This window comes from Lissotriton vulgaris, chromosome 8 (assembly GCF_964263255.1).
Source record: "Lissotriton vulgaris chromosome 8, aLisVul1.2, whole genome shotgun sequence".
In the NCBI taxonomy this organism is placed as follows: domain Eukaryota; kingdom Metazoa; phylum Chordata; class Amphibia; order Caudata; family Salamandridae; genus Lissotriton; species Lissotriton vulgaris.
In genome coordinates, this window is record NC_141696.1 from 103,688,741 (window position 1) to 103,707,078 (window position 18,338).

Here is an 18,338-nt window from a genome sequence, read left to right on the forward strand (position 1 = left end):
ATTGGCCTGATTTTTTCAAACTTTGTCAGAGGCGGCCCCTTCACCACTAGAGCCACTCCACTAAGGTTGAGATTTGCTTGTGTAGACCACTTAGTCACAGCCCTTTTGGATGTGGTTCAAAGTGTGGTATGGCTTGCTGGTAGTTCCTTGCGCTGTAAACTGTGTGACTGCTTTAAAAAACAAGCATTAGAAATGTGATAGGTCGCTCATATTTTTGAGTTAGAGCTATGGGTATAGTTTAACATCTACGGGACAGAAATTGCCACTATGCAAGTGCTGAACAGAGCATTGCTCCGTTAAATGGCCTTAAACGACGTTGATAGCCGACAAAATAAAAAGGCAGACCAGGATGACCAGGAGGAACTGGGAACGTATTAGAATGGCCCATGCAAGCAAAGAATGAGTGAAATCGCATGGGCGTGACCCAAGTATGCAAAGGCGGGAGAATCACACCCAATGCACCAATAAAACCCTGTATTTTGAAAGGGCACAACAAAGAACAAATGGCAAGTCATGGTCATGCCAAAAGCCAATAGAGGAGATAACAACAGGTCTTGCATACAGCGCAGGTGCGCAGCCTAGGCTCAACCCAAAAAGGCTACTTGGCTCCCTTCTGCATCTGAATGTAAGCACAGAATGATAATATGGCTGTGCTGATGAGAAAAGATCAATAAATGAACACACCAAGTAGCCACATTTGATTTTTTTGCTTGTCTGCATAGTAGCTATTTTCAGTGCGGGAGCTGTGAAGACACTCATTAACCCTATCACAGTCTTAGTGTAGGGCACGTCCTTACCTTTGATTTTGGCGCAATCCAGTACACAAGGCAGAGCACGGGCATGGTCAGGAAGATGATGCAAGAGATGAAGAGCTTCCAGATGGTGTTGCTGCCCCGCCAGCCTGTCAGTTTCCCGCTCCAGATTGATGAGAGCACCTGCTGGCAGATTGGATGAGCTACAAACTGGACACAGAAGAGACATGTAAACAGAAGAAGCACCCTTAGAGCTGAAAGCACTACAATATTTCTGATCTAAAAGGCAATAAACAGACACTGAAATAATGTCTAATGAATCAGTACTGCCATTATAGACTGAACAGCTCCCTCTCTTCCATTAGCATACTTATCTCCCAACCTATTGATACTCCAGTAAGGGGGAAATCAGATTTTTGTGGTGGGTGATTCCATTGACGTCCATAGAGGGAAGGGATCCTTTTGTGAATGAGGAATGTTTGCAGAGTGAGTGTCCCTGCTGAACTCAAGGGGGCATAATTCCATGTTAGCTTGCTTGAGTAAGGCCCTTGTCATCACATAACAGCACACATTCACCCTGAGTATTACCTTTTATTGACCCATATCTGGTCTCTTCCAGTGATAGACACCAAGAATATATTTTTGAGGTTGGAATTGTTTTCTTTGTTAAGAGGACCTAAAAAGGACATGCATGGAAGCAAAGACTTTGCATATGTAGTAACATGTTTTATGTACTCTTAGTCACATTATCCCTTTTTGCATTTGACGTAACGCAAGACCTTTTGATTTTACTATAATTGTATATATGAAATACTTACGTATAGGGGCTTTCAGCCAGCCCTATTCATCTGTTGGACTGTTATTGTGTCGTTCATATTTTTCTTCCACCCACTAGAGGAGACAGAATGGGGCTGTCGGTCAGCCCACTCCCCCCACTAGCTATCCTAATTGTGAGTGGCTTTGTCTTTGGAGCCTCAGATTCATTTAGCCAGCAGAAGAGCTTATTACCAACTACAGCCCATGCTTTCATCAATTGTTCAACCCATTCATTCCCAAAGTAACATCGCTCTACTGGTCACTTTCAGCCCATCACAGAGTAGTTTTAGGCACTCTAAAGATTTTTCCATGTAAGGTACATTACAGGCAAAATCACACAACTTCAGTCATCTTGCAACACTGAGATGTTACTATGGTGCTACCAACACAGCAAACCCTACACTGTTTGCACATTCAAAGAAAAACTGGAAGACAAACCTCTTGTTCACTGTAATATGAGTAGCAAAGCTTCATGCTAAATTCAAGGAATACTCAGGAGTTGCACTTTAACTTAATGTTTGGGGAGTAGAAAATTGATTCATCTAAAAAGGATGCTGCAGGTGGGACTCTTGAATTTTGAGGCACAATATTGAAATAGTGGTTAGTGTCAGCAGGTACTGCGAATCTCAAAAAAGCTGGTAACATGACTCTAATATCTACACCTAGATCAGAGTTCATTGAGGCTATTTAATGATTGTCATTTTCTTGTAATTGCAACTTTCCCTGTGTAGCTTCTTTTGCCCACATCATATCAAACGTTCATCCTGAGCATACAGAGTTCTTTATTATAGAGATACTCCACAATGTCATGTCTAAAGGCATGGATAAAGGGAATTGAAAGCCCTTACCCGTTTCTGGTTGTGGTTCACCGCCAGCCGCAGCCTCGCTAGGTTGGGAATGCCTTCTTCAAAAGCCTGGTTGTCCAGCTCCTCCTCGTCGCTGTCGTCTCCGCAGTCATTCAGCACAGCGGTAACTTCACTCTGGTTTCGACACATGCCAAGCAGCTCCACAGCAAATTCCTGACACAGGTCTTCAAGACTCAGGTACTCGGGCTTCAACAAAAGTAAACAGGGCAAGTCAAACCAGCAATAGGAGTGTGTAAGGTCTACCTTGTGGCACTGCAGGGCTAAAAGGGTACTTCTCCCTACTAGCAAGATTTTGAGCTTCTGCCAATATTGATAATTTCCATTCCTTAGTCTCGAATATAAGGACATACTGAGGCTGGGTCTTAAACTCGCAGTATCTAAAGTAACAATAACTCTGTATTTCTTATATTGCCGTACTTATATGGGAGTTTTCTGAACATTTTCTACAACAATCGACCTCTATCCCATCTGTGTCTGCATGGCATGCCCTGTTGGGCTAAACATTTGTTTGCTTTCTTAGACATAGAGAAGATCAGGTTTTCCTGTCCATTTGGGCTATAAAAGTTCACCTCTTTGGATTAGGATCATTCACCTGTGCATGCCGTCTTTGGGCTATAAGCATTCTTATTTGTTGTCCTCTTTGTACCAGAAATGTTCCCATGTGTTTTCCCTCTCTCTGATAGAAAAGTGGTCATTTGTTTGCTTTCTCTGTGCTAGAAAATTCTTCGTTTGGACGATACCTTGTTTGAAATACAAACATTCCCATGTGCTGACCCCCCTCCTTATTCTAGAAGAGTTCTCATATGTTTTGGTCCTGTTTTGCCTGGAATATTTCTGATTTGTTTGTTGCAATCATTGAGCTTGAAAAGGCCTGAATTGATTGTCATTTTTGGGCTAGAAAACATCTGATTTCTTTGCCCTCTTTGCACTAGAAAGGTTCACATATGTTTAGACTCACTGGGTTAGAAACATTCACATTTGTTGGCCCTCTTGATGCTAGAATAGTTGCTATTTGTTGCCCTACTGATTGTAGAAGAGTTGTCATATGTTTGTCCTCGTGGTGCTAGAAGAGTTGTCATTTGTTTGCCCTCTTGATGCTACAAGAGTTGTCATTTGTTTGCCCTCGTGATGCTAGAAGAGTTGTCATTTGTTTTCCCTCTTGATGCTAGAAGAGTTGTCATTTGTTTGTCCTCGTGATGCTAAAAGAGTTGTCATTTGTTTGTCCTCGTGATGCTAGAGGTGTTGTCATATGTTTGTCCTCGTGTGCTTTTCAAAATGGCCACAGGAGGGCAGCAGTGCTTTAGATATCAAGACTAGAGCGCATCAAACTCCTTTGTATAAGAATAGCTCATTTAGGGAGCACACGGCTTCCTAAAAGTATTCTGTGACATTGAAACATACGGCAGGACCAGCAACAAAAAGTGTACATCCTTAAAGGGCAGATAATGAAGATAAATATTTTTATAAGTAAAGGCGAAAGCCTATGTTGTTCTTGATTGCTCTTAACCCGATGGGTAGATTCTTAAATGCTTCCTAGAGATAGCACCCTGCGGAGTCTCCTCTTTTAATACGAAGGGGACACAAAGCTGGCATAGACTTTTTTTTAATCGCAAAATGCAACTAGAGTTGTAAAGTCACCACAATTTTACTGGTTTACATTTCTCCACATAGTAGAATCATTGATGAAAGACAGACATTTAAACCACGCTCTGCAGACGGCGCTGAACCCTCCGAGCCTCTCACACATGGCTGGGTTTGCAGAGGGGCATCACTCTTCTGGCTACATAGGGCATGTTTATGTAGGTCCTGTGCAAGGGCGACGCAAAACCTAAATAGGATTTACAAAGACTCGCTATGCCACCTTACGTGGCCCTGCATGGCTTGATAAATCCAGAGCAAAGCAACACAGTACAAATCGCGGCCTTGTGTTACGGCATTCCATGGATGGAGGGTGGGTGTTCTCACACAACACCCATGGATTTTGGCACATTCCCAGATGTACCATTAGTGGTCGACCTGGGAATGCGTCAAGAGGCTTCGCCTCTCCAGGTGAGGCGAAACAATTATTATTATTATTATTATTATTGGGCATTTGTAGAGCGCCTGGTTACGCCACTGGCGTGTCCCCGCGCTATGGTAAGTGATGTGGCTGCCCCTACCCCCTTCCACGGAAGGCTACCTGTTGAAAAGGTGGGTTTTAAGCTTTTTCCTGAACAGGGCTTCAGATGGTTCTAGCCGCAGTTCTAAAGGTAGGGTGTTCCAACATCTGGGAGCGAGGTATCTAAAAGATCTTCCTCCCATTCGCGCCTTCCTTACTCTGGGGACCTTTAGCAGCCCAATCTGCGAAGATCGTAGATTACGTGTGGGCTCATAGTAGGTCACCAGACTCTGGAGTGGAGCCGGGGCTGTGCCGCTCAAAATGCGGTGGCATGTGGAGAGGGCTTTGAACTCTACCCTCTTCTCCACAGGGAGCCAGTGAAGGGCTTGTAGGGCTGGTTTGGAGGGTGACCACCTAGGGAGCCTGAGGACAAGCCGCGCCGCGGCATTTTGGAGCACCTGCAGGCGGCCCATGACCTTGCCCGTGGCGCCCAGATATAGAAGGTTCCCATAATCAAGACGCGATGTGACCAGGGCGTGCACCAGCGTCCTTCGAGCAGAAATAGGAAGAAGATCTAAGACTTTCCTTAAGGCTCTCAGAACATCGAAACACACCCCCGTCAGCCGGCTGATCTGGGGACCAAAGGCAAGGTCCTTATCCAGCCACACACCAAGGTTCCTGGCCTCACGGCACGGAACGGGGACCTCACCCAAACAAGGCGGCCACCACGCCGACGTCCACGCAGATGGCCCTCCCCCCACCACGAGCACCTCAGTCTTGCTACCGTTCAACTTTAAACAGTTTGCGGACATCCAGGCAGCAAGGTCTTTCATGCAGTTCCTGAAGATGTCCGCTGCAAGGTCGGGTGCCCGCGATAAGGAGATTACCAGCTGCGTGTCGTCGGCGTAGGACACCAGGCGAAGTCCGTGACCCTCCACGATGGCTGCCAAGGGGGAGACATAGATATTGAATAAGGTTGGGCTCAGGGACGAGCCCTGAGGCACGCCCTGGCCCAACTCAATCTCCTTCGAGTAGCAGTCACCCAGTCTGACCTGAAAACATCGGTCAGACAGGAAGGACCCGATCCAACCAAGCGCTGCACCAGTGATCCCACCTTCATTCAGACACTGTAGCAAGGTGGAATGTGCTACAGTGTCGAATGCCGCGCTTAGATCAAGTAAGATCAAAGCCATGGTTTGGCCCTCGTCCACACCCTGTCGTAGCGCTTCAACCGCCGCAAGAAGTGCCGATTCCGTCGAGTGTCGGGGGCGGAAGCCAAATTGCGAATCATGGAGTAGTGAAGCCTCCTCCACGAACTGCATAAGTTGTACGTTGGCTATCTTTTCCGCCACTTTAGCCATGTAGGGCAGGAGGGAGATTGGACGAAGATTGTCAAGTTTTTCAAAACTTACATTGGCTTTCTTCTGCAGGGGAAGTACAACTGCTTGCTTCCAAGCCTTGGGGACACTCTGGGACTTAAAGGAGGTGTCTAATAGGTGGCGAACATAAGGTTCAAGTGCAGGCAGACTACCCTTCAATCGACTAGGGGTAGTCGGGTCTCTAGGGGAGCCAGATTTTATCGACCCGCAAATGCGGAGAAGTTCCTCAGTAGGAGGGGTGATGAAGGTGGTTAATCGTTGTTCCCCTAGAGTTTTAGTGGCCGCCGGGTGTGGAGGGCTATTGTCTGCCTTCTGGGGGAAGGATTTATAAATGTTGATCACCTTGTTTGCAAAGAACTCTGCAATACGGTCACAACCCTCCGCAGTGCAGAGTTTCTTGGGCACCACCGCGGGCTTCCCTATCACAATGGTTTTGTAGATTGAGAAGAGTTCCTTAGTGGACTGTTTAGCTTCTTCAATCTTATTGCAGTAATATAGAGATTTCCCTTTCCTTATCAGTTTATGATAGTTGCGCCTACAGTCTGTGTACTCTGCTTTGGCATGGATTGAGTAAGCAATCCTCCATTGTCTTTCGGCACGTTTACATGCTGCTTTGGCTACCCGCATATCCTCGTTATACCAAGGAGCCGATCTCTGAACTCGGCCCCCCATTTTTTCCATGCCAAGTGGAGCCACCATGTTCAGCGCCTCCGTAATTCGTTGGTCTAGGTTTAAGTTAATTTCTTCTACCCCTTCACCCCCAGGATGACCCTTCACAGTTAGCGCCTGGTTGAAATTAGCTTGGGAGAAATATCTTTATTTCCATGGAGCAAGAGTGCCTCTGCTGGCACTGGGCAGCATATTGTGCAACATCGCTGAGAAATTACAGGAATGCACCATATATTGTTAACACCTTGCATGCTGATGACGGCCAGAGCCGTCATGGCACACAGTGCTCGTGTGCTGATGACGGCTCCCGGCCGTCATGACCGCACCCACGATCGGAATGTGCCGCACAGGCGCAGAATCGCGGCAGCATGCAAGGGGTTAAATACGGCGCATTCCTGCCCTTTTTCCTACCATGTAGTGCAGAGCAGCAAGGTGGATTGCTGCGCTGTGTGACATATTAATAAATATGCCCCTCAGAATCAAGTCCATGTGCCCCCTCCCACCTCACAGCTTCATTTTAAGAAGATAATCATTTAAAAGCAAACAACGTATTCATTTTGTGAAATTTTTCGGCTCCCGTAAATAAATGGAATGTTCCAGTCTTTGCCGGCTTGTATGTACTGTATCTCGCTTTCTCCTTCCAGATGCCTTTTTGGATACCGTGAAACATGATCAGCTTGTCGCATTTCTAGCGCAGATATTATTGGAGAATCAAGGTAACTTACGAGTGATTCTCACACTAGACAGAAGAGACCAGTGTGGTATTTGGGAGCATGATACTGGATTGATGCTTCAGATTGTGAGGACTGACAAACAGAGAAAGCTGGGAAGCAAAAAAGATGAAGTAAAGGAAACAGAGGGTGTCTTAAGACTGAATAATGAAAATATGTGCTGTTTATGGAAAGGATTGACGAAAGTGAGATACAAGGCACCAGTGCACACAGCTTTAGATCCACCACCATCGGCCCCGGTGAAACACGCTTTGCTTTTGTATGGAGGAGCTCAGAGTTAGAAGACATCTGTGGAGGGAAAGACAACTGGACACCAACGTCAGTCATTGTGTCCACATTTCAAATCACTGGCTCACCTTTCTGCCCATTGAAGATTCCACCTGCTTCTTCTGGCAAGGCAACATTTGACTACTTGTTCTAATTCATATGAACTACTTTGACAGGCTATAAGAAACGCCTAGACAAACTAAATAAGGAAGTGAATGAATATAAGGATTCACTGGCGCAGTCCAAAGCACAGAAGCTTCAAAAAGACATAACAAGATGGTAGTATGCCAATGTTTACCCCTATGCAATTCCAGATTACAATCCACCGACTAGAAATGACTGGAGCACAGATGGATCGGACGACGATTCCTCTGCAAGCGGTTCGAGTGTGGATAGTTATCGTTCCCGCCCACGTGGCAAGGGCAGAAACAGGAGACAGCCACAGTACCAACAACCATGGCCATCTTTCCCCCTACCAGGAGTTCCCAACTACCCCAACTCTTTTCAACCACCCCAGTTCCACCCGATGATGGGGTGGAACGCTTCTTTTATGCCCCATCCACATTTTCAACAGAATCGGTACCGCCCTCCTGTTTTTAGCTGGGGGCCGGAGGGCAAGGGGGCGAAAATGAGGGAACAACCAAGTGCACTGGGAGCAAGAGGAAGCGGTGGGAGACAACATCAGGAGCAAAGCACAGCATGCAGGGCCCAGCAACATGAAAGCCTAGTGACCAACCTCTCATCAGTAATTCTGACGCCTGATGAGCAAGCAGTACTTGAGAAGGGACTAGGCTTTATTCCTACGGCCCGCTTGGACCGATTCAGACTACACTGTGAACTTGCGGAATTTTTCCGCAAATTAAAGCTGAAGAGTTTCTTTGAGAAACAAGAAACCACATTGACACAAGAAAATCGGGGTGATACAGCCTTTTGCCTGACATCTTCTTTTACACCTCCACCTTATACCATCCCTCCCGAAATTACAGTTTTGAGCAAGCTGTCTTCAATGACATCGAAGCCTTCGAGGACACAACAGTATTTAAGAATATGAAGGCCTGTGAGTTCCATGCTTTTGATTCTCTACGAAATAACCAGAATATTGTTGTAAAGTCCGCCGACAAAGGCAGAGGCGTTGTGATACAGGATGTGGAGGCATATGATACAGAGTGCAGACGCCTCTTATCAGATGGTGTCAGTTATACTCGCCTTACTGAGGACCCTACACCAGCACTCCGGAATACTATCTTGACCTTAGTGAATGAAGCTGAAAGTTAGGGATACATCACCAAACACGAAGCAGACTTTCTCACTACCAGCAAAGGAACAATATGGTATTTTTACACCTTGCCGAAAATGCACAAGAACATAATGCCGCCTCCGGGGAGGCCCATTGTATCGGGGTTGGGCTCCCTTTTGGAACCATTATCGCAGTATTGCAATTTCTTCTTAAAACCTCTAATTCAGGCAACAAGTACGTATTTAAAAGACACTAAGAGTCTGCTTGCCCTTCTCCAAACCATCGAGCTTACCAATGACCCCACATGCCCTACTTACCTGGTAACTCTCGATATAGAGAGTCTTTATACGTGCATCCCGCAAGATTCAACTATTAGAGTGATCGATGAGACTTCGGCAAGCAGTGAGTGGGATTATATAACACCTAGGAAGTTTGTGGTGGACTGGGCGACTTTGGCTTTAAATAACATTTTTTTTTAATATCAAGGAGTCCTGTACCTCCAGTCAACCGGGACGTCAATGGGCAGCACTTTCGCCCCAAGTGTGGCCGGGATGTATGTCCATGATTTTGAATGCAGGCATATCCTGTCAGATGCTAATCCAAACTTGCCCCATGTATCTTTTTGGCGAAGGTACATCGATGATGTGCTCGTCATCTGGAAAGGCCCTGAAGACATCCTCCTGGATTTTTTTACTTGGATCAATACATGTGATGCCAACCTGAAATTCACCCACTCATACCACAAGGAAGAAACGGTGTTCCTCGATGTTGTAATTACCAAATCTGGCAACAAACTACAAACTAGGACTCACTATAAACCCACAGCTAAAAACAATTTACTACATTTCACCAGCTACCACCCACGGCCCTTACGGGAAAACCTCCCGTTTGGCCAATTTCTGCGGTTAAGACGCAATTGTAGCGAGGTTGCATCCTTCAAGAGCCAAACCACTGATCTGACCAAAAAACTTCAAAGTCGAGGTTATCCGGCTGGTATCCTTAAAAAAAGCTGCAAGAGAGCTCGTAACCAGAATCGAGAAGCTCTTTTGGATATGAGTAATCCCAGAGTTTCAGAGCCTCCACCACTCACCTGTGTGACGACTTTCAACGCGGCATCGAATGCAGTGAGCAAGTCAATACGCAAGCATTGGAGAACCCTGGAGGGCAATAACCAACATTGGGAGAAACCTCTCTTTTCATACAAGTGAGCACGCAGTTTGAAAGACACTTTGGTTCATACACGACCCAGGCATGATAAACCTGAACAACAACAAACTGTGCTAAATGCTTGGGGCCTTCCCCCTGTGGTAGGACACTTCCCCTGCGGCTCATGTAGCGTGTGTCATCTAACAACCACCACGAAACATCTTGACCTAGAAGAACGAAAACGCTGGCTACAGAGATCACACACAAACTGCAACTCCACCCACGTGGTGTACCTAATCACTTGTCCATGCAGACTTAGATATGTGGGAATGACCACTTGAAAGATTAAACAACGAATTTGCGAGCACCGTAGCAATATCCGGTGCAAGAGAAATAGCACAAAACTAACTGATCATTTTCTCTCGCAGTAGCACACGGCGAACGATCTACAATGGACAGTGATAGAGCATTTTTCCACCTAACACCACCACGCAACAGTCACTTTTTGAAAAGGAACAGAGGTGGATTTATCGTTTATCCACCCACCTCACAGGATTGAATGATAACATTCCTAGGGGCACAGTCCTGGCGCGCTGAAATTAACGCTTAGGTCTAAGTGGTTCTTGAAATGCTTGTTCCAACGAACACCTCTGATTATGAATGAATCTTCTACAAGCAACAAGTGGTTAACCCAACCCACATTCCACACCTAGCCCTTCGAGCAACGAAACCTAGCCAGGCACATTTTTAGGTTGACGTTCTCTTGTACCCACTCTGACTAAACCCTTATGGTCCTACAGAGAACATACAAGAGTATGTAGGTGCGGACAACACTATTAACATTAATAATACGCGGGAATACAGAGGTGCTAATTACCAATGTACACACCATTTGGCCAGTTTACATTGGCAATATAGTAAGGGCCCTCAATAGCACGTCTATTAATATGCTTTTACCGGCAATGCCAGAACCACACATATTCCATGCTTCCTATGACCCTCATGGGCCTGCTGACCCAGAGGAGGTATACATACACTTGTTGCCTGTAAGTAATTCATAAGGCTTATCAGTCTTTAACGTGACACCTAGGCATATTTTACTTTTACTTTTTCTATTTGAAAGGGTGACGCCCTTTTTTTACCATACGGTACCTCTGAGCGGACTATACATCCGGGCGTAGATTTAGTTTAATAACCCATTTCATGTAATGTAAAGGCGTATAGTTGGTTAATGAGAGTCTCGGTATTAACGAGGCACGCTGCAATTAAAGCTTTTTCAAATACACCCAAAAAATTTCAGTGCTCTAGTCTCCCGAGCACTCTAGTTTCCGAAGTCTTTTCAGGCCCCGCCCATTTTTCCACGACACACGCCTCAGATGCGTAACGTATACACGAAGCAGCATTTGTACCCAGAAGCCCGGTCACCCGATAATATTCGGGCCAGGGATCAGCCGACTAGGTACTCTGCGGGAACGAACAAGACGGGAAGTAAGTCCGGCCCCGTTTTTCCCGTATATGGCTTGTGGGACACCTCTGGACCTTTGAAATAAATATCAAATTTATATATGGTTTCTTTAGATGCCCAGGTTTGATTCCCCCTCCCTGCCGGTCCCATGATGCAACTGATTTCTTCATTTCGCGTAAGCCTTTTGTCTCCTGCCATTGGTTAGTGATGATTAGTAGTATTATTTTTATCCTGTCTTATATCTAGGGATTTTAATCACAAGTCGCATTGTAAATATTTAACACGAAAAACTAGTTAGATACTTTGATCCTTGTGGAAAACGTTGTATATGCTTATTCGGGTCCATATGTCCTACCAGGTGAAACACCATGCAGATGCGGTGTTCCTCAAAGGGTATAGACGTAACAGACATCGCCCTCGACCAAGTTGTATTTTAATTTAAAAGAAATAGGCATAGTCCAATAGTAACTTTTGTCATGCCTCCTAAAACAGTCAAGTAGATATGTTTTACATTAAGATAATGTGTACCATTCCCAGTATGTTTGCACAATAACCTGTGTTATAAGTACCTCATTGGTCATGAAAATGCATATATGCCTTTTTATCTTTATTTTCTTGCAGGTTCCAATAAAAAGGTCTACGAATCTACACAAGACCTTGTCGGTATAACCGTGAGTTGTACCAAACTGTATTACTCCACAGGTTAGAGTGCGCCTTAGCGAGTTCATACCGCTGTGGAACTTTGTATAGGTCCTGACGAATGCTTAGCTAAAATAAGCGTTTACAAGCAGAAACATGTTGACCATCTTTTGAAACATCTCAAATCGGATGTTGCCAGCTACTTTACAGAACTGGTTCACATCCGTCTCACTTCTTTTAATGGTCTTTGGTCAACCTTTAATAAAATAGTTGATAGGCTAGCACCAAACACCTTTTAATCTCACTTTTTCACTCTCTTCACTTGAGCGCACCCTCGCCTTTTGAACACCCTGCTCTGCTGTAAACCAGGCGTGGAAGCACACCAGGAAAGCCTTCGGCTTCTCTGGTGGAACCCATTGATGAAGCATGTCATCGACCAGGTCGGTGAGTGAGGGTTCTTTTAACAAACACTGGTTATGTTGACTCCCTTTTGTTACTTCGTGTGACCGCTCCCAGGTTGCCCCATCAGTCACTCTTTTGTTGTTATAGATTGATTTACTGGGGGTACAAGAGTGCCTTGCTCCCTCTCTCTCTCTTTTTGTTATTCATACTAATTCATATGCCACCAGACATGGCTGTGTCTGGTGTACCGCTTTTAGTACAGCTTTTGAGGCGCTAACCTTTATTAAACATCCCATTACACCAAGAAGCTGCCGGTACACTTTTTAAAGGACTTCGCTACTGGTCAGCCAAGTAATCGTGCGAGCCATTCTGCTCCTGTAAGAGTATTGCTTGACCAACATGTTAGACCCATTTATTTAATGTGAATTAAGGAGCAATGCTCAGTAATTCCTTGATTAGCAAGCAGACAGCACAGCTAGTAAAGAATGCCATAACTCAAGAGCTCTCCATATTTAAGTAAGTCGGAGCGCCTTAATCTCAGACAAAATTAAGCGGCTGATTTAGAGTTTGTCCGGCAAGGTACTCCATCATGAATGTGGTGGAAATAGACTACCCTGTATGCCAAACCCTCAATTCCCATGACTCACAGTGACAGCTTTGTGGAGCCCCTATTGACTCCATTCATGTTCAAGCTTCCTCCAAAGACCAGATGTAGGAGGGGGTAGAAGGGGCCTCGGAGGAAGGGCATTACACCACCTTCTGTATATGTATATATATATCATGAAAAATGTCCCAATGTAGTGCGCTCTCAGTAGAAAGGTCCCGTAGCCAGATCTCTAATCCAAGGGTGTTTATTCCAAAAAACATGTTTCGGCTTACCAAGAAGCCTTGTTCACGACATTTTTCGTGAAGTTCGACTATCGGCGTGCTCTGCCGAGAGTGTGCGCCAATTCCCTGGGGGCCGAAGGGGGTCAGAAGGAGCCACTTGGTGTGTGTGTATATGTATATATATATATATATATATATATATATATATATATATATATATATATATATATATATATATATATATATATATATATATATATATATATATATATTCCAACAACTTGGCTCGTTTTGGTCGACCCCTGGCGAATCTCACATCCAATTCCTCAGCAGAGCCCCGCCAAATTCAATCGTCCACACCTCCTCTTCAGAAATGAAAACGCACTCGTGGGAACTCTCTTTTCAAATTCTTTATTTATCTATAGTTCTCAGCATAAAAAATACCATGGTATTTTTTATGCTGAGAACTATGGATAAATAAAGAATTTGAAAAGAGAGTTCCCACGAGTGCGTTTTCATTCCTGAAGAGGAGGTGTGCACTCAGCCCTAGAAACACGGAATAGCTATCCCCTTTCTTGCTAAATAACAGTAGTTGCATACACATAAAAGCAAACATATTTCGCAAACAACACTGTACTATTAATAACAGCACATAGGATGCATTCTCCACCGCTAAAGCCACATACACTTTGATACTAACTTCACATCACACAAAACGCTAAAATCAACACCTTATGTATGACATTAAATGGGCACTCAGCCCTATAAACATACAGAAAAACACTACTGATTTACAGAAATCATTGTCATTTCCATATTTTATCAAAACAGATAGGAAATGTTGTGTAAATGTTAAATGATGACAATTTAACTACAATGCCCATAATGCATAGGGTGCTATATGTGTATATATGGAAAAAGTGAAAAGGGACTTATTGTTCAAACTTTTACCGTGATCAAGAACGCTACGTTCGAAACGCGTAGGTCTGCACAGCCTGAATTAAATGCTGTTTAAAAGTGTTCCTGAGTAGAGTGCCATCATTTTTTGAACCTTGAGTTGATAATTTACGGGACCCTGCCTTGGTCCCGTGGCTTGGCACCAGCTTGTTCGTGCTCCCCCTGCGACGAGGCAAGTTGCGATTATATATATATATATATATATATATATATATATATATATATATATATATATATATATATATATATATATATATATATATATATATATATATATATATATATATATATGTAGTGCTAAGAATCGTAGTTGACATATTTCTATGCTGAGGGATCTAAAGCCTTACTGGGAGGACTCAAGTGCCCAAAAAAGCCAACAAATCTTACCATCATATCTCATGCCGGGTTGCCACTTATGGTAGTTAATTCAAGCTGGTGGCTATCTCATCAGCTTTCTTCAAGAAGAGGACAACCATGATAATCCAGTGATATTTTTCCACAGCACTTTTATAATATTCATTTTTCAACTTTGCGACTGTTAAGTTTTCTATTGTAATAATGTGTTCCCTGTTCATTTTTGATTCCTATTTGGTTGAATGAATATCGTGCAAGAAATATTGATTGACCTGCCAACATTTTTGCCGCCTAGATACTGAGTACCATAATATGAAGAAGGGAAGTATATATAGGTAAGTATAGATTCACTATTCTTAACACCACATCTAAGTCCCTTGACAATTTATATCCTTTCAACATAAAAGTGGAGTTAAGTATGATAAATGTATAATTATCTATACATACACATCTTGTTGACATTTTTTTCCATGATATGTTGGCAACAGCATTTTGGCACATCACTCACTCAATCAGTCAGGGATTTGTGAAGCATGCTACTCACCCGTGAGGGTTTCAAGGTGCTAGGGAGCTGGGGCTTGCAACTCCAATTCAGCCAAAGAGCCAGGCACATGTATATTTCCCACACGGTATTCAGACAGTAAACCTCTTATTGAAATCTGATTATCTCTGCTGCCTATTCTTATAGCTGAAATATTCACTTAGATTAATCTAAAATTCTTACGTTTTTAATTAATCTTTACATTTTATGTTCAGATATTCATATATTAACACCAAAATTGATGTCTGCCAACACTTGTTTCACTTGTGGGACAATCAGCAATTCTATCAAGGACCATCTCATTGTTAATAATAAAGGTGCAAGAAAAGGAATACCTAGAGAAGGAAAATGTAAATTGAACAAAAGCTCAATCAAATAAGAATGATTTTCCCTGGTGCCTTGTCAACCTATTGACAATGGGTATATTTTGCAAACTAAAGGACTCCTGAAAATCTGTGACTGTCAGACAATTATCGGGGAACACCTGAGATTCTTTGCGTGCCTTTTACATGACATAACTCTACTCCAAATATATGGAATTTGCACTTATCAAAGTTTTCCTTAGTGAATCAGGTTTATAGTGGCTAACAGATGTCAGGGCTGCATGTGGAACCGGTGAGTTAATGGCAGAAAGTCTCATCCCACCAGCATCCATGAAGGGTTGTACTCCTGCATATCAAGCATGAGGACATCAAGATACATGAATATCTTAGGCAGAATTTCGAGGGAAAATATCGATAGGAAAGGGCACATAGATGAAGTAAAGATTTGCTATTCGTAACTCCATGTCTACGTACCTTGAAGATATATACATCGTCAGAGTAAATATATGTGGAGTTAGGTATAGAAAATCTATAATACCTTTCAATATTTTGGTTTCAATATTTAGTAGTGGATAATTGTATGCTTCAATATTCTGGCTTTGATATTCAGGGGACACACCCCAGCTAGAGACACAACCCCTTCACATGTTCTGTTGCTGTTGCCTGTGATTTGCCATTTCCAAAAGAATAGTTCTCAATGTACCATTCCCACAAAGGACTTTCATTCTCTGGGTCAATTGCTCTCAAATGGTCATAGTATCTTCATACAGTCACTTTAATCTATACAAAGGAAAAAGTATAATGTCACAGACCTTAAATTCCGGCTCCTTCTTAGACAAACGCTTCAGCTCCCTGCTCAGCTTGAAGGCTCTCAGCATGGCATCCTCGCTGGCGATGGACAGATATGCACGGCTGGCAATGCCCTTGTATGTGTTGATACGGGACAACGAGAACTTGAGCAGGTCATATTTGCGCCCATTGCTGCACTCCAGGCAGGAGCATGAGATCTTGTGCGGAGTGGTGATGACGTGACCCTTCTTCATCAGCATTTCCACAATCTCGTATAGGTCCTTCTCGCAAGCGAGAGTGAGAGGGGTCACACCCGGCGCAAAGCGGGAGTTGTCAATAGAGTTGTCAAAGAATGCCATGGAGAAAGATTTAATGTCCATTTTACTCCCCTTCTCCTGATCAAGGCGGTCCAACAGCATCTTGACCACATGGGGCTGGTTAGTGTCCACTGCCACCAGGAGGGCTTCATGGATCTGCCGAAAGTCAAATTTGATGCAGTGAAGTAGAGTCTTCATAATCTCTTCGTTGCCCGTACGGATGGCCAAGTTGAGGGCCTCCCGCCATGAGCGGTCCTCACTATCATCCAGCTGCCGTAGGATTCCATCGCTGACCTGGAGCAGCGACTGTACCTGGGCAAGGTTCCCATCATGGATTGCGCTAATCAAGGCGATGGGAAACTTTAGCTTCTTATTCACAATTTCGCGCCAATTGGCTTGCTGCAATAAGAAGAGAAGCATGAAGTGTTAATATCCCAGTTGGACTTAGAAGTAAACATCAAGAGTGTCATCCTAACAAATCAAATCAAATCATACCTTCCTTTTCACCAGAAGGCTAACTTGTATTGCGATAAACACGGCTGAAGCCCCCATGATAGCTCATGGGACAAATAGTGCAGTGGAATACTGTATTTTTGTAACTATCAAAATCTTCATTACTAAAATCTTTTGATATGAAATTAAGGTCTCAGTTTTATTATGACATTAGGATTTAGGAACAAGCTCATGCCTTATTAAGATGATTGAGATGATTGAAAGTTAAACTCGAGAAGAGGATAAGTATATTGCCAGATATCCAGATATGAGCACGAGCAATAAAATAAAATGAAAAGTAATGATATTTCGCTAGTTAATGAAGGGATAGCCGCAGCTTGTGCTGCCCTTTCTGTATAACCTGTAGCAGATCTTCCCATGTCCCATAGATTGTGGTATGAAACACAAAAGGTACCAGGCTGTTCCTATTACGAGTGGGGGTTTGGTGTTGGTGACACCCGTGCGTCGTGATAGAACGCGTGGGTATCCAGTTTGTTGGATATAATGGCCTCACACACCCTTGCAGGTGTCATGCTTCATCATCGGCAATGCTCCTCGTTGGGTCGCTATTTGTTGCTAATTTGCCCCTGAGTTATTAAGAAAAAACTCAGACTTAACATTTACTCCACTGGCACCATTACCCCACTCCCCATCCCCCACGCCCAGAACCATAACTACACAGTGGCGACCGCTAGTGTGTAGTTATGGTTCAGTCGCACTTTCTACTAATGGCATTTTTTGATGTGCTGATATATTTTCACTCCATGGATGGATTTTCTCGAAACTTGCCAATCTATTAGTTCAGTCAGCTAGGTTTTGGCAAGATCTATCCGTGAGAAAAAAGTTAAGGGAGGGTGAAAAATGTACTTATCTGCAAAGTACAGAACTCCTGATGTAAAGGGAGTAAGAGGACTGCTATCAGGGGGCGCATTAACAACGCGCCACCTTTTAGGTGCGCTTCCTGACCGCTTTTTGCCTTCTTTGCCTCTACATGCACGTTTATAATATGGCGCTGGGACAGAGGCAAAGGAATTCCCTCGATTGCAAGGGGCCACACCCCCATGCAAATGAGAGAACACCCTCTTGTGATAGTGCTGGTGCTGTATGTGCACCTTCACTCTCTATATTACAGAAAGTGCTGCATAAGCATCTACGGCCCCTTCTTTAATACCAAAATGCTCCACTGGTGCGCAAAGCAGGCACTGATGCCCATTGCGCTCCTGGGGCACTACTGTAATACAGCCCCTGGAGCTCAATTTGAGCTTTTTTA

The 18,338-nt window shown here is 43.9% G+C and overlaps 1 protein-coding gene across 1 annotated transcript in view; it reads right to left on the bottom strand.

The window, feature by feature from the left end:
- The window catches only part of LOC147693540 (short transient receptor potential channel 2-like), a 338,081-nt gene that overhangs the window by 215,937 nt on the left and 103,806 nt on the right, over window positions 1–18,338 (bottom strand). The window contains exons 2-4 of the mRNA XM_086933233.1: window positions 16,283–16,975; window positions 2,417–2,620; window positions 798–962 (exon numbers count right to left, since the gene is read on the bottom strand). Coding sequence (XP_086789359.1) covers window positions 798–962; window positions 2,417–2,620; window positions 16,283–16,975 — 1,062 coding nt within the window. The remainder of the gene's footprint in view (window positions 1–797; window positions 963–2,416; window positions 2,621–16,282; window positions 16,976–18,338) is intronic.